Consider the following 17,810-nt stretch of genomic DNA (forward strand, 5'->3'; position numbering starts at 1 on the left):
GCTGCTGGATAATCTCTGCTAGAGGCACTCAGTAGCTAGGAGTGTGTTTTGCCAGCTTGTAAGATGGCTATAGACATTTCTGGACCTGGGTAGCCTGGTCAATGTGGTAACCTCCAGGTTAAACTACTGCAATGTGCTGTGTGTGGGGACTGCTCCTGGAGTTTAGCAGAAGTGCAACTAGTGTGAAACACAGCAGCTTGACTGCTCCCTGGGCAGACTTTTGCCATCACATTACACTGCTGGTTATCTACTGGGCGAAGTGCCAAATGCTTATACTGGTGAACAGAGTGCTATACATCTTGGTACTGGAATACCTATATAAAGCTCACTCCTTTATATATGCAACCAACCAGGGGGGTGTTCTGCAGGGAGTTTCTTATCAGGAGGTCCATTTGTATGATGTAGGAATTGGGCATTTGGGATGTGCTCTCCCCATGGCCTTTTCAGCATCTGTTCAAGACTTTCCTTTTTAAATGAGTCTTTTAAGCACATACTTTTATCCTAATTTTGAGTACAAAAAATAGTTTTTAATATGAAATTGTTTTGCATGTGTTTAAATATTAAATGATTTTGATATATTTCATGAGAAATAAAAAAATTGGAAGTTTGTTGATTTCAGCTGAAGGCTTATAAAAATTATACTAACTCTTGGAAGGTAGTCTGGTTATGTAACATCCTACGCCTTCTGTCATATGTTCCATTCAGCCTCTGCAGATCTATTCCACAAAATGTTTATAAGGACCAGGGTCACCTTAATTGTTGCTTTATACCTTTTACAGTTTTATAGTAAGTCCTTTTAACCACAATATTGAGTGTTTTAGATACATGGGAAATGCTTGGCATTTTAGACAAGGGTTTGAAATTGAACACAGTGTGTATTTTGCTGATTTAGTTGCTGCAGTGGAGCTATCAATCTATATGTTGCTTTTATTTTGATAGACTGTGTCCCTTTATTTGTGTCCTTTTGCTTTGTTTCAGTAATGATTGGTTATTATGTTAATTGTTTTTAACGTTAGCCTCTTGATTTCTTAAGAAAACGAAGGAACATATACATTCTTAAATTTTAGAAATGTGGATCAACAACTATTGTGTTTTTAATATGTAGGCTTTTAAGGTATTTTCAGTTTTATTAACGCAGCTTTCACATAGCATTGCAAAGTTTCCATGTCTTCTAAACAAAGATACTATTCATAGCTTAAGTTCTTCAAGATGTGACCTCCTTAGAATGTCTAATTTTAAAAAAATACACTTTCATGAACAGTAATTGCTAAATATAGTCCATTGACAGTCTTCACATGCAGAACCTTTCTATTTTAATCTTCAGCATCTTTGTGCCAGCATAGTATTGAATTTCTTTTTCCATGTTTATTGCATTCAAGTTGAGTCAGATTCTAGTTGTGCAGGTGTTAAATTGAATAAACTTATTTATTTGAATATGAGTGAAATATTAAATATTACTGAAGGTTAATTGACTTTATCTGGTCTGAAGTCTATTCATTTATAATATTTTAAACCTGCCTTTCATAGATAAAAACCCATGGGGGGGGAATCCAGTCCAACCTACTGATTTTTAAAGGTTTTTGATTGCAAATCTGTTGTCCATTTATCAACAGATCTTTGAGGCCTAGTTCACACAGTATTCCATGTTATAGAGGCTTCCTGCTGGCTAAAGCAATAATTGGTTCTGACATTTTCTATACATGCTATGAGTGTTCCTGTTCCATCCCTCTCCAGATGTTAATTATAAGTGGAGATCTTATCCTCTGGGCTTACATGTATTCATCTTTGGAAGTTCAGTCTTGTGCAGTATAGAAGGAATCTAAACAAAATACCTAATGATATTGGTTGCAATTCATATATTCAGCAGGGGGAAATGCTGCGTGTGTGGTATTACAATAATGTGACCTCTTCTCTTCCCTTGTACGACAGAGTACAAGAGGACTTAAGAGAGTTCAGCAGAATGTCAGTTTATTATTTCTAATAATTTCTAATATTTGTTACTATAATTATCATAGCTATCACCTTGTTTATATATTTATATTTTATTTATGTGCTGGGTGTTGTACAAAAGTAAAAAACCCAGATCTTTGCCTGCCAATTCACAATGGGGAAAAAGGCGGAGGGAGATACAAGGGGAGGGATGTTAAAAGAAGAGGGGAAACTTGAACAAATTGGGAGAGAAGAGATCTTGTTTGTTTCTGAAGCAGTGCACTGCCTAGGGATCCCTCTTCTTAGTTGAAGGTGGCAAACAGATGGAGTGATGTGTTGAAAGCCCAACCTAATGAGTGCATGGGTTTAAACTTAGGGCAATACACAGCACTGTTTCCCACTCCCTTCATTGTTGGTTAATACTGTCTCTCATGAAGCAGTTCACTGTGGGGTGAGATTTTATTTTTCTTGAAACAGCTAATGTGAAGTTATTGCAAGAGTAGCCAACCTGGTGTCCTCCAGATGCTATTGGGAGTCTACAGCATCCCTGACTGTCGGCTAGGCTATGCTTGCTATCCCTGTGTTAGTGTATATAGTCACAAGCCTTGGAACCAGTTTTTCTTTCCTTTTTTGGATTTGTAGTAACTTAGTCTTCAAAAGCTATTTAGAATGTTCCCTCACTTAGAAATTAGCTAGCGTCTCTTGCCTACCCCCACCCATCCTATGCTAGTTAAAATATGGACTATGGACTCAGGTACGTTTATAAAGATAAAGTGCTTTATATGTGTTATAACACTGATGGTGCTGTAGAGTCCTATCTTTCACCAATGGGATGTCCCTGTGTGAAGTAAAGGTAAAGGTACCCCTGCCCGTACGGGCCAGTCTTGACAGACTCTGGGGTTGTGCGCCCATCTCACTTAAGAGGCCAGGGGCCAGCGCTGTCCGGAGACACTTCCGGGTCACGTGGCCAGCGTGACATCGCTGCTCTGGCCAGAGCCAGAGCCGCACACGGAAACGCCGTTTACCTTCCCGCTGGTAAGCGGTCCCTATTTATCTACTTGCACCCGGAGGTGCTTTCGAACTGCTAGGTTGGCAGGCGCTGGGACCGAGCAGCGGGAGCGCACCCCGCCGCAGGGATTCGAACCGCCGACCTTTCGATCGGCAAGCCCTAGGCGCTGAGGCTTTAACCCACAGCGCCACCTGCGTTTAACTGAACTGCTTCTGTGATGTTTCTAGATCCAGCCTACAAAATAATTGTCATATTTGAATTGTCGGTATGCTTATATAAATATAGTATGATTGTTCCAGAAGTGGGTTATTCTTCTCTTCTTGAAAGACCCTAACTATGCATTTAAAACTTACATAAGAACCTTTTTTAGCCTTGTGAAACTGGCTGGTATGGCTGTGTAATTAGTGCCACATTATTCTTTCGGTAAATATGTCATATTAAACAAATACATAAAGTATGAATTGTAGCCCAACTTATGATAATCTTTCTAGGAATATGGTGAGTTTAGAAATAATGTGTTGCATCCTTTGAACTGACTTGTAGTAGGACAGTGAGACTTTTTGTGCCTCTCTGCTGTCCTGTGTGCTCCTCAAATCTGTTCTGGAGGGTTAGAATAATAGAATCATAGAGTTGGAAGAGACCACAAGGGCCATCGAGTCCAACCCCCTGCCAAGCAGGAAACACCATCAGAGCACTCCTGACATATGGTTGTCAAGCCTCTGCTTAAAGACCTCCAAAGAAGGAGACTCCACCACACTCCTTGGCAGCAAATTCCACTGTCGAACAGCTCTTACTGTCAGGAAGTTCTTCCTAATGTTTAGGTGGAATCTTCTTTCTTGTAGTTTGGAACCATTGCTCCGTGTCCGCTTCTCTGGAGCAGCAGAAAACAACCTTCCTCCCTCCTCTATGTGACATCCTTTTATATATTTGAACATGGCTATCATATCACCCCTTAACCTCCTCTTCTCCAGGCTAAACATGCCCAGCTCCCTTAGCCGTTCCTCATAAGACATCGTTTCCAGGCTTTTGACCATTTTGGTTGCCCTCCTCTGGACACGTTCCAGTTTGCAGTGTCCTTCTTGAACTGTGGTGCCCAGAACTGGACACAGTACTCCAGGTGAGGTCTGACCAGAGCAGAATACAGTGGCACTATTACTTCCCTTGATCTAGATGCTATACTCCTATTGATGCAGCCCAGAATTGCATTGGCTTTTTTAGCTGCCGCGTCACACTGTTGGCTCATGTCAAGTTTGCGGTCAACCAAGACTCCTAGATCCTTTTCACATGTACTGCTCTCAAGCCAGGTGTCACCCATCTTGTATTTGTGCCTCTCATTTTTTTTGCCCAAGTGCAATACTTTACATTTCTCCCTGTTAAAATTCATCTTGTTTGTTTGAAGAACTCTGAGCAGATTTTGAGGATGGTGTGGGTCTGCAGGGGGAAGAGAGGAAGGGGAATCTTTAATGTACAAGTGGAAGTCTGCTCACATGATTTTGGATTTCATGCAGTGCCTGATATATTATCATTGTTACTTTTATTCCCCACAGTTCCTGTTCCTCTTGGAAAGAGCGCAGTGCAGCTTTCAAGAATGAAACATTAAGCAGTAAAACAGTGAAATATAATATACAATAAAAATACAGTATAATGCCCATTAAAAAGTTGCACATGTGTGGGCAATTCCACTATGAACTGAAGTCATGCAGAAACAAAAAAGTTCCCAATTGCTAACTGAAAACAGAGTGAGAGGGGGGAAACCAAATGTCTACAGGGATGGCGTTTCATTAACAGGGTGCTCTGCTTTATGTAGTTGCCCTATGGACTGTAGTCACCAAAGGGTCTCCCAGGCAAGGCCTGCCTTGCAGAAATCAAGACTGTCGGCAGGTACTGGGAACCAGTAATGTAGGCTGAAATAAATTTATGGCTATATTTTGAAGTGTTTGCAATGTGTGGAAAGATGCTTGAGGAGAGTAGACAAGCCTGTTGGTGATAAATCTTGCGGCCAAGATAGTTACAAAATGTCACACTGCAGCCAGGGTGTCCTTAGACCTTTGATAGAGGCAAGCTATGTACCATCAGTTGTGAGTGATAGTGTTTCTTGCACATTGTTGGTCTTAAAATATTTGCTAGGATGCAGGATGCAAAACAATCTGATCAGGAAGGCAGTTCTTAAGAATATGCATAGATGGTATGGTAGAAGTGAGAAGGGCTTATATAAAAAACTCAGCAGCCCTCTTGTTTCTAAATTGTAAAAAGCTACTTTGCAAAATAGACAGGAACACTGCACAATGCCTGTGAAGGTGCTGCTGGTGCCTTGTGCCAAAACCCAAAGGTTAGGTGGTCCCAACTCACAACTCGTAAATAAAAAAGAAGTAAAGGGATGGATACTAAAGATCAGTGAATCATGTTTGTCAATGTGCCTCACATTATGCTGCCATTTTTGCTATGGTTGCTCCCGTGTTTCCACAACAACAGCTAAAGCTACAGAAAGTTTATGTATAACAAACCTATTTCAGTTTTTAAAGCAGTTAACTTACGTAGAAGTTTAATGCTTGATTTAGACTTTTTCAGATCTTTAGAATATTTGAATTTTATTTCTGTAGACATGGATGAGAGCAACAGGCAAGAAGAAGAATTATTCCAGTGTGCCATTCCAGTGGTACCTTGGTTCCCAAACTTAATCCGTTCCGGAAGTCTGTTCCAAAACCAAAGTGCTTTCCAAAACCAAGGGTGTGCCTTCCCATAGAAAGTAATGCAAAATGGATTAATCCGTTCCAGACTTTTAAAAACAACCCCTAAAACAGCAATTTAAAATGAATTTTACTATCTAATGAGACCATTGATCCATAAAATGAAAGCAATAATCAATGTACTGTACTATAAAATAAATAAGACAGCATTGTAGATGATAAAAATTAAAAATATTTTTTTTTCTTGCGTGCATTAATGATAGTCATTGTTTGGATGGGGGGCTTTTATCCATTTCTGTAGTCATACAATCAATCAATCAATCAGTAGCTGAACTGGGTTCCACACAGTCACAAAAACAAGTCACAAAAATGAAGTCACAAGCCACAGTCAGTCAAAAAACCGAAAAAGCCACAGAAACAAAAACGCAAAAAAACAGCAAAAACAAAAGCTCCAAATGTCACCTCTGTGTTGCATGGGTGCTTGGGACTCAACAGCTGACAGACTCAACAGGGAGCCTCTGAATAGCAGCGGGGGACTCAATTCACAAACAGAACACACTCAACAGGAAGCAGAACAGGTTCCGCTTCCAAGGCAAAGTTCACAAACCGGAACACCTACTTCTGGGTTTGCAACCTTTTGTTTCCAAGTTGTTCGTAAACTAAGCTGTTCTAAAACCAAGGTACCACTGTACAATAGTGTCTAAAAATGGAGAACGTTATTCAGTATCTTTCTTTCAAATAGTAAAGAGATGACTAAAGCTCTTAAGCCTTAAAACCCTCATAACATAGGCTATGAGACTGGGACAAGTTATGTTGAGGTACAAACACTCCTGCAAGAATAGCAACAAAATGCATGATTGCTCCTTCTACCTATTCTTTCCTCTCCCTATCCAGCTGCTAGCTTTTCTTCTCCCTATCCAGCTTCATTGCTCAGCAGCTTAATTGCACATGAGAAAGCACATGGCATTCATGCCAGACTGCAGTTCTCACATCTTTACCACCTTCCCAATCCCCATCCTCCAGTGCCCTGCAGATTATGCTAGCTTTCAAGTTAACATCTGTCATGTTCTCTTAGGCCTTGCACATGTCTGGAAGCTCTGAGGGAAACCAATTATATCAGTAGCATATTCACAATAAGTTGAATTGCTAAGTTGACATATGTGGATAACAGGCCATAGATTTGGTTTACCTAATGTAGCCTATATTCAGGAAATTCGGTAGGCAAAACTCAGCAGGATTTACCTTGAGCTTGTTACTGACAACATCAATGGACAAATTGTCAGGTTGTCAAAGTGGGTATGAAATTGTAAAGCAAGCACTTCTCATTGCAGTGTGTGTTGAATAGGATAATTGTTTAGATATACAGTGGTACCTTGGGTTGCAGACACTTCAGGTTACGCATTTTCGAGTTGCGTACAGCACCGAACCCAGAAGTACCGGAAAGGGTTATGTCCGGGTTTCTGCGCTCATGCGTGCGCAGAAGCACCAAATCACAGCCCGTGTGTGCGCAGGCATGGCACTGCGGGTTGCGAATGTGCTTTCTGCATGGATGGCGTTCGCAACCCGAGGTTCCACTGTATATCAAGTAAGGACTTTTAAACTTGCTCAACTATTCATACACGCATTAGGTATTCAGTTTGCCTTGGCAACAGGAAACTATGGTTTTGTGTGCTATCTTTTGTACAGTTGTAACTTTCAGAACTTTGGAAACTGAAATATTCAAATCTTTGTTGATCATCTTTGTTGATCATTTTTAGTTACTTGCTTTATACCCTGCATTTTTCTGAAGAATGGTAAGGGAAAATCTTAATAATATCCTAATACACTTTTTTGAAGTAGGCTTGTGAATAGTCACTTACCTTACATTTCACACACACTATATGTATTTATGGCCTATTTGTGGCTACTGAAAATAAGCTGGAGCACTGAGAAGTAAACTTTCAGAGAGGTGAAAGGCATACAACGGTGGTCAGCCAAATTCATTGGCAATGAATCCATAATGGTGTGAAATGGCATAACTTGGCAAAATGCCCACATCAGTGAGAATGTTCAACTTTCCTGTATCGTTTCTGCACTACTGTTGTGCTGGGTAATTAGACTGAGAACATGGCATTTTATATTCCATGCAGAATAATTATTTCTGGAGGAAATCCATCCTCATGTAATTCATCTGATTTGGAAAATGTATATACAGAGAAGGTTATTCCAATTTCATTGTCCTTCCCACTTGCAGACCATTCAAATGCTTGTCCAGTGTTTCTGCTATAATTGAATTCCAGTTAGCATCACAGGTCAATTACATGCTAAGGTTAGCCTGCAGTCCTTGATACTGCGCAGTCCAAATAAGAAAATAAATAAATATAGGTACTGTATCTAAAAGTATGACTTGTGGTATAACCTCCTTCATTATAAAAGATTTCTTGCCCCAAATGCCACCAACTGTGTAAAAAAGAATTCCTACCACATTTCCAAGAGTTAGATAATTGAAGGCTTATAAAAATTATACTAAGGAGTGTCTGATACTAATGAGTGCAATACACCAATCCCTACCTGGTTAGTAGAGGGGGGAAAATCAAAGGCAGGCAAAGAACCAAATCAAAAGCCTTCCTGGCCTTGAATCAGCAGGATAAAAGGGGTGTGGCATTTTAGTTCCACCTGCTCTGCTTTCCATCAGTAGCTTTTCCCCTTCCTTCCCACTGGTTTCCATGACTACAAAAAAGAGGCATCCATGATTAGGCTTCCTACTCTGTAGGCAGAGATGGAGAGCTACAATCCTATGATCCCCTAGAATATTTTCACAGGGGCCATGAGGTTACACCCTAAATGAATTAATGACATAAACAGGTGTTCTGATTTTTTAGAGCATTTCAATCAGGGGTTTGGCCTCTCTGATGTGGTCCAGGGGAAAGCAGAGCAGTATGTTTGGCACCAGCTTGGTTGCAGGAGTTGCCAGAAAGAGGCGTAGAAGGTGCCATCGAGGTGTCTTCAGGAGTTTACTCTGTATTTGTGTACGGTGTACCCCTTAGCCTTTTGTTCTCCCAACGATATCCTGAGAGGCAGCAGGGCTTTAGGATCAGTGTTTCCCTTCTAGATGGGCTACCTTCCCAGGTTGACAAGATCCATCTGCCCCTCACTTCCCTCTACAGCAAGTGCAGAAACCGCTTTCTTGACCGTTGGACCCATTCTTGGTCTCGTTTGCTCAATCTGCTGGATCCTGTCTTTGCATGCAGGGGAAGTCCCTAAGTCACTGAGGTTTTGAGACCCATCAGCTACCTCACCTGGTTTGGCCAGCCAGTCAAAGCAGTTTCCACAGGGTGTGGCCACTGCCACTGTTGACAGCTTCAAGGAGCTACAGGTGAGGGGTATGACCGCTGTCACTTTTGGCAGCTTTGAGGAGTCACAGGTGAGAGCTACTGTAAGTGCAGTACACAGAGATGTATATTGTTCCTTTAACAGAAATGTTGGAAATGATAGCCAGTGCAGCTGAATGTGTTTAATGAGCCAAGTTGTGTATTCCTGGTAGCCCTGCTCTAGAAGTGTACACTTAGCTTTTTTGTCTGAATTTACATTTTAAAATTTTCTTATGGAAGATTTGGATGTCTTTAGATTTGTCTAACTGCATACCTAAACAACCAGACTATTGCAGGGATGGCAGGAGCAGACAAGACACAGATCAATCAAAGCAGATTTTTAAATAGACATTTAGGTAAACTCAGGGCAGCACAAGATTGGTAGGGATAACCTAATGTGTTATTTAATTAAAAGTTGTTTAGAGGCAAATTAACTCCATTTCAGTGGCTTAAGAAACATGTTCTGTGCAGTTACAATCTCAAAAAATTAATTCTCAGAAGATACATATTGAATCTGCAGAAGATGTTCAGTTATAAGAGACACACATTAATATCATAGCAGGGAGAAATCATGCATATTTGAGCACAGAAAAGAAAAAAAGGCTTTGTTTTTAGCCAGTGATTTAAAAAAAAATAGGTGCAGACTAGATTTATTCAGAGATTCCTACATTTAAGTCTGTCCTAAGAACTCACATTTATTAGTATGAATTCTAAAGTAGAAAAGCTAAGTATACACTCCTAGTGCAACACTACCAGGCATATATAACTTAGTTAAGTGTTTTCACCTGTGTTTGTAAGCATTTCCTGCTTTTATTTTAAAGTAACAGGGCACCATACTAGTGGCAGTTCCCTTCACAATTTTCATCAGTAAAAGCATATATCCTCTTATGTATGCTATCACAATGTTTATCATAGTGCTTTGGTAGAAAGATGTAATAGCTTCCTATTCTTGCATGAAGTTGAAGTTGGATGAAGCCTGTGAATTTGCAAATAGCTCCTCTCTGCTTGTACCTCAGTGCTTCTCCATTTTTTCTGGCTATCCTTGGAGGATACTTTACATAGGATATGGAAGTATGCTAATAGCTGTCCTCTGTGTGTTTTATATGTTTTTCTTGTGTTGTGCTAGTGGAAGAAAATGAGTTCCTCACATTGTACTCCTGCAGGCAATATCTGCAGTATGTCAAGGAAAATTAACTGCTTCACAAATTCTCTATCTTTTTATGTGTTGCTGGAGAGGGTTTTAGGATAGGTTGGGAGAAATATATGAACTTGCCTGGATTCTAGAGAAATTGACTTGAGAATAAAATACAGTGGTACTTTGGGTTACAATACGCTTCAGGTTACAGACTCCGCTAACCCAGAAATATTACCTCGGGTTAAGAACTTTGCTTCAGGATGAGAACAGAAATTGCGTGGTGGCAGTGGGAGGCCCCATTAGCTAAAGTGGTCTTCAGGTTAAGAACAGTTTCAGGTTAAGAACGGACCTTAGAATGAATTAAGTACATAACCAGAGGTACCACTGTAGAATGAAGGTTTACTGGAGGGGCTGAAGAAAAAGGCGTTGTGGTTTGAGTTCTGGATGCTGATAAATAGGGGTTATTTTATGTGCCTTTTTGGTAGTGGCACCCACCCTGTGAAATGCCCTTCCATCAGATATCAGGGAGATGAGTAACTACCGTATATCACCCTTAGAAGACATCTGAAGACAGCACTATATAGGGAAGTATTTTTATGTTGGGACGTGGGTGGTGCTGTGGGTTAAACCACACAACCTAGGACTTGCCGATCAGAAGGTCAGTGGTTCGGATGCCCACGACGGGGTTAGCTCCTGTTGCTCAGTCCCTGCTCCTGCCAACCTAGCAGTTCGAAAGCACGTCAAAGTGCAAGTAGATAAATAGGTACCGCTCTGGCGGGAAGGTAAACAATGTTTCTGTGTGCTGCTCTGGTTCGCCAGAAGCAGCTTAGTCATGCTGGCCACATGACCCGGAAGCTGTACGCCAGCTCCCTTGGCCAATAAAGCGAGATCAGCACCGCAACCCCAGAGTCGGCCACGACTGGACCTAATGGTCAGAGGCCCCTTTACCTTTACCTTATTTTTATGTTTAATGTATTATTATGTTTTTACATATGTTGGAAGCCACCCATTGGTTTTTTTTTATTTGTTTGTTGTTAAACATTTTTCTCTGAGCCAGTATTGACTCCTTGCTGACCACTGTTAACAACTTGGGAGCCATATTTGGAAATGTGATTTCCATCTTTGAAACCTTCCCCCCGTTTTGAGAGAATGTGGCAGTGCTGTCATAGGAGGGTGTAAAAGTAGTTGTTGAATTTTTACTTGCAGCATAATGTCGGTGGGGCATGTACTTGCATATATTGTTGAAGTTAAGCTTTTGATCATTTTGGATGTGTTGAGAACAAAATGGTGCCCCGGTTGCTGTATGAGGGCCATGCCATGTCAAGTGATCTAGGGATTTTACCTTACCATTTTATATTGCTTCCATTTTCAGTGTCCTAAAAGTAGTGTAAGAGAAGGTCCCAGATCTCAGTTTTACATTTTTTTCATCTCATCCCATTTTTGAGGGTTTGAAATTTTAAAAAGTGTCAATGTTGGCCTTGCCAGACTACACAGTAACCTTAAAAGCTCAGCCCTGAATTGGGATATTTCAAAACTAAAAATACCATCGTCTTCAGACCTTCATGGGGTTTAATATGATATGGCACATGATGGACTTTAAGTTTTAAATAAAAATTACTGCATCTCCTTTAGAACCCTTATTAAAAAAACAACACTGAAAGTTAAACAGATTGCTGCTATGTAAGCTAGAAAAAGAAATAAGCACAGTAGGCAATCAGATTTGGTTTGGTTACTATTTTAATGGCTGAGACATTTCTCTTATTGACCTAGATCACACAAAGCGTTAAAGCAAACCATGATTTAATGAAACTTAATGAACGTGTGGGTTTCTGGAGACAAGTTGGCACCCGCTTTTTTCTTTCTGGTCCTTTTTTACTCCTTAGGCCCAGACTTGCCTCCTGAGGTGACCACCTCACCTTGCCTCATTGGAAGACTGGGCTTGAGCCAAACCTTAGCTTAATTCAGAGGACTGAAGAGAAGTAGCCGCCAGCTCCTCTCTGGGACCTGACATTTTTGCACGGTTTCACTAAGCCAATGTTTGACTTACTATGTCATGGGAATCATCTTGTTGTCTCAATGCTCAGTTTGAGAAATGTTAAATTTATACTTGAATATTTGCATTGCATTTGGTTTTTTGGTTTTTAATTTTATTGTAATGTTTATTTCTTTTCATTTTAGTGTTTCTGGTTCCACCCTAGGACCCTCAGATAAAGGGTGGACTATAAATCAGTTCATTAAATAAAGCAAAATGACTACATGAAACTCGGGATTTGATATTGCTTTGTCCTCTGCATCCTCTTCCTTGAGGGAAACATCTAACCTTGCAGATCTGTACTGGTAGAAAAACATTGGAAATATGAATTTAGACAGGGCTCCAGGCAGCCACTGCTCACTTTTATTACATGTCATAAGTTTTCATATATGCCTACTCAGGTTCTACTACTTTTCTAGTACATATTATAAAAAGAATGGAAGCTTGATGAATAGAAGCCAAGGAGGGACCACACAAATGCACTGATTGGCACCCACCCTCTCTGTGCCATTGTGACTGTTTACTTTATGGCACAAACTAGAAGGAGGAGTGTAAAAAAAGGCTTGAAATGAACTGTATACCCATTTATTTAGAATATAGAGGTCTTTGTACGTTGTGCTCCTTGAAAAGCTGCTTGTTAGTACAGTCGTACCTTGGAAGTAAAACTGAATCCGTTCTGGAAGTCTGTTCGACTTACAAAGCTCCTGCAGCCAATTGGAAGCTGCGGAAGCCCTGTCAGACATTTGGCTTCCAAAAATAGTTTGCAAACCGGAACAGTCACTTACGGGTTTGCGGTGTTTAGGAGTCAAAACATTTGAAGAAGAAGAGGAGTTTGGATTTGATATCCCGCCTTTCACTCCCCTTCAGGAGTCTCAAAGCGGCTAACATTCTCCTTTCCCTTCCTCCCCCACAACAAACACTCTGTGAGGTGAGTGGGGCTGAGAGACTTCAAAGAAGTGTGACTGGCCCAAGGACACCCAGCAGCTGCATGTGGAGGAGCAGAGACGCAAACCCGGTTCCCCAGATTACGAGACTACCACTCTTAACCACTACACCACACTGGCTCTGAGCTGAGAACTGAGCTGTTCGAAAACCAAGCTACAACTGTATTGGTGAACTCACTGAAAATTTATATTATGTTGCTTGGGAGGGAGGAGTAGACTATAGCCAGAGATGGGAATTGGGGCCCTCCTCATAGGAATTTTTTACCCCATGGAGTGCTTTACTTGACTTGGTTCTCCTCAGCATGCTGATAGGTGTTTTAACCAGTGTTAGAAACTGAGATATGAAAGCTGGGAGCTAAATGACACCTTAAACCTAGGTGATTAGCACAACAACGGAATGTCTAGGTGCACTTATTTTATAACCAGAGTACAAAGCTGAAAATAAATGAACTGCAGATAAAATATTATGTTCATTTTTCACATGGTCTAGTTCTTTCCTCACCCACCTTTCTAATATTCTTAAGAGGGTCTCTTCTCCAGTCTTCAGAGAGTAGCTGGAAGTAGGGAGGCAGAAAAAGGTCCTCCTTTCCTTCCACTCTGCAGTTTTATTCTGAAATCTTAGGCACAGTACTGCTCCCAGAGCTCAGAAACTGCTCACACTAATGAAATTTCCCATCGCAAAATGCACTGAGAACAATGGGAGTTTTGAATGCTGGTTCTTTATGGTGGTCCAAATTTTAACAATAAAGACTGTTGGCAGTTATTGCTCACTGTGCTACAACTTGTGATGAGCTCATGACACATTTGTACAAGTTCCCCTCTCATAATTTCCTTAAAGTGTGGTGATACAGATATGTAAACATGTTATGAGTGTTTTGGAAGATAAGTGCAAAATGATTGCCTCTGTGATATTTTTTAGCAACAGTATTATACTGTATTTGATCCTGTGTTGATTTTTTGTTTGTGTAAGAACTGTAAAAATGTAAATTGATAAACTGAAAGGGTACTTTCTCTGCTTAGGACAGTTTGAAGTTTTAATGGCATGTTACTAGTAAAATTAGTTGAGAACGCATAGCAGCATGTCATGCAATATGACATTTTTGATACTTTGCATCTGATACTCAGATTCAGTTTAATCTTGTTTGTAGGTTAAACCGAGAGGGTGTGACTGTCCCAAATTGCCCAGTTAATTTTATGGGTAGGTGGGAATTTTCACTGGGTTTCTCCAGCCTAATTTCAATACTCTAGCCCAGTGGTTCTCAAAGGGTGTGGTGAATCACACTGATGTGACAGGAGAGGATAACAAATGTGGCCAGAAGATTCAAGGACAATCAAAGAAATATTTAAACATTTCAGCATAACATAGCATAACATAACATAACATAACATAACATAACATAACATAACATAACATAACATAACATAGTATAGTACAGTATCACACTAATATTTATGTTTGCAGAATATGTAGCTGCATTGTTTTATACTTTCTGAATGTCCTATGATCATAGTTGTGTTCTGTGTTATAAATCAAGCATTGCTAGGAGTTCTTTCTTTTTGTTTTCCAATGTATTTCTTATCAATAAAAAATCAGTGTGGCATGAGAAAATTGTTATTCTGCAAGTGGGGCCCAGAGAAAATAGTTTGAGAACCACTTCTCTAGCCAGTAGAATGCTGGTTCTGCATTCCTCCTCAAGAAAGAACCCTTGCTCACTAAATGCATGGGGAATTTGCACTGACTGACTTTGTAGCAAACCTAAGAGCCTTTCCTAGAGCCTGGGAATACAATTTCCCTCAGGATCATAGAAAGAGGACCATATCAGAATTAGAAACAATTAAACATATTAATATGTTACAGCTCAGCTAGTGCAGCTGAGCACATATATTCTGCATTACCGATGGGAGAAAGAAGGGACTCCATACATAAGGTAACAATTATATGTCTGCTAATAGAACATTGGATTTGATATTTCCTGCTTGGTGTTAGTTTGTTGCTGTTGAGATGGAAGTTATATTGATTTCTATAATTTTACAGAATTTAAATTCTAATTCTGCAGCCTTTTTTCCTTTATAGATGCCACCTCAAATGAACAGCAAGACCTCTTCTGTCAGAAGCTACAGCAGTGTTGTGTATTGTTTGATTTTATGGACTCTGTCTCTGACTTGAGAAGCAAAGAAATTAAAAGAGCAACACTGAATGAATTGGTGGAATATGTTTCAACACATCGTGGTGTGTTAGTTGAATCAGCATATTCTGATATAGTGAAAATGGTAAGTAAAACACCTGAAGATTACTCTTCTTGGACACATTTAAAAATGACACCCAATATTTTTTGCTAAATATAGTCTGTGTTCTGTATTAATTTTTCTATAGCAGAACAAAATTTTTGCTGTTACAATACCTGTTAACTTGCTGTTAAATTGTAACGGATTAAAATTGGTTACATTTAGTTGCATGACAACCATAGACTCCTAGGTGACAAGGACGTAGGAATGGGTTCATTGTTTGTCCCTCTTTTACTGCAGAATGATGGATTAAAGCTCAAAGGTTATAGCTGGAGAGAACAATGGCTGCATTTGGATGTCACACTAAACTATGGTTAAGTGAGATACGGGCACCACACCCAGGAGGAGTAGTTTGGGAGCTTTTGCTTTACCATAGCTTCCTGTGTTAGCTAGACCTAGGACTGTGGTTAATTTTAATTGTGGTTACTTTCAGATAAGACAGCTTCAAAAACTACAGATTGAGTTCTCTTGTTTGAAGCTAACCATATTTTACATTATTATAGTTTGTTTATGCAGTCTGTAGAAAAAGCTTCTGTTTAGCAAGCACAGAAGCAGAAACTTCTACTGCTTCTGGCCACACAGGAGTGGGAGAGGTAAAGGTGTATGTGAGCCAGTCTAGGGCTGTTCATGTCTCCCTAAGCCGTAAGAGGCCAAGAGAAAGTTGCTAAACCTATTCCTATGTTTCCAGTTGCAGCTGAAGCAGGAAAAGTTCACAGCTTGGTCAATAGATTGCTTTTGCTCCAGCTACTTTTATACCTCAATTTTCTCCCAGCAATTTCATACTCAGTCTCTTCCTATACATAGAATTGTGTCTCAGAAGAAATTGTAGCTTTCAACAGTCATTTCTCTCCCTCCAACAACAGCAATTTAGTTTGCAGCTCCTTCTCCTGACATCACATTGACTCTGCACTTGTTAGTGCAAAACAGACAGTGCAAAGGAACAAATGCTGGCGTAAAAAATGTTTGCTTGATTTTTGAATGTGCACTTGTTCCTTATTCATCATGAGGAGGAGCAAAACTGCAAGAAAGAACGGATGAGGAAGGGAGGGAAAGAAGTGAAGAGAATTAGTTGGGTTGAAAGTGACAAAGGAGTAGAAAAAGGAACTGCAATAATGTTGGAAGCAGAAGAAGGAAAGGAGAATGGGAAGGGGGGAAACTAAGATGATGGAGAAGGTTCAGAAGGAAGATTAGAGAAAGAGCAGAGGGTGAAGAATCAAGAAAACAGCATAGGGTAGGGAAGAAATAATAGCAAGAATTAGAGTGCTAGGGTGGTTGCATATGTATAATATAAATGTATGGCTGCCCACTGAGCTCCCCAATATTGGCTTCTAACGATTTGCAAAAATGTTTGTCCCTTTTTCTACTTAATATGAGATTTTCTGTGGACTTTGTAGCATGTTGGTCACACCTATAAAGTTACTTAGGCTGTGCACACATTAACAGCTTAAACCCCCTCCCAACTGCATTTTAGATTGCATTTCCACAAGTGTTCATCCGTATAGTTGGATGTGTTTCCAAGTCACCTGCTTTCTCTCCACACCAATGGCTGGAGAGGGAGCCTGGATGTCTTCTTGTGTCTTGCATTTTCATATTGGATCAAAGCTGCTTTGGGGGCAAATGCAACAAAATGCATAATTTCCCATGAAATGACAGGACAGATGAGGAATGTGGCTAAGGTTGTGTGTACACAACTTCACAAACCAGCAGTTGGAGAGCACTGAAGGCAGAGTAAAAAGAAGTATGTACACCACAACCTTAGCCTCAGCATAGTTGAAGGAATAGAAGTGGCACACAAAAGTGCGCATATTGGTTAACTATCTTAAATTTAATATTACCGAGCAATGATCAGCTTTTATTTCCTTTTAGGGATGACTATTTAGAGTCCAACATTTTATATTAAACATGTCAATTAGGATCTGACACTTCACAGCTTTTTCTGTTAATGCTTGTAAATGTATTATTGAAATCTTGCTTGTGGTTATTGAAGTTAATGGTAAATATGTTGTTGATTTTATTGACTGTGGATTGCACCAATTGTTTATATAAATTTACAAGTTTAATCTTTGTCTTCAGTTTCCAGATGGGTAGCATGGTTAGTCTGTTGCAGCAAAAAAAGAAAGTGCTTTGGCATCTTGAACAGTAGCAAATTCACCATGGCATAAACTTTCATGGATCAGAGTCCACATCATCAGTTGCTCTATCTTTAGTAACTTTGGCATTATCATCTACAAATTCATATTTGACTGTGTTCCTGGAAAACAAATGTTCAAGCATAACAGTTGATGACAGCCATAAAATACAGTGGTGGAAAAGTGAGCAAACTGCAATGTTGCTCACTAGGAGTGTGGATGATGCTGACCAGGAATCCTGGAAAAAGCTTTGTTTACCAAGTAAAAACATAATTAAGATGATCAAAGAAAGATGTCTTGTTCCTAAAC

The 17,810-nt window shown here is 40.0% G+C and overlaps 1 protein-coding gene across 1 annotated transcript in view; it reads left to right on the forward strand.

Moving 5' to 3' along the window:
- The window catches only part of PPP2R5A (protein phosphatase 2 regulatory subunit B'alpha), a 44,056-nt gene that overhangs the window by 7,012 nt on the left and 19,234 nt on the right, over positions 1 to 17,810 (forward strand). The window contains exon 2 of the mRNA XM_079968811.1: positions 15,161 to 15,357. Coding sequence (XP_079824937.1) covers positions 15,161 to 15,357 — 197 coding nt within the window. The remainder of the gene's footprint in view (positions 1 to 15,160; positions 15,358 to 17,810) is intronic.

Source organism: Podarcis cretensis, assembly GCF_951804945.1.
Source record: "Podarcis cretensis genome assembly, chromosome: 3".
In the NCBI taxonomy this organism is placed as follows: domain Eukaryota; kingdom Metazoa; phylum Chordata; class Lepidosauria; order Squamata; family Lacertidae; genus Podarcis; species Podarcis cretensis.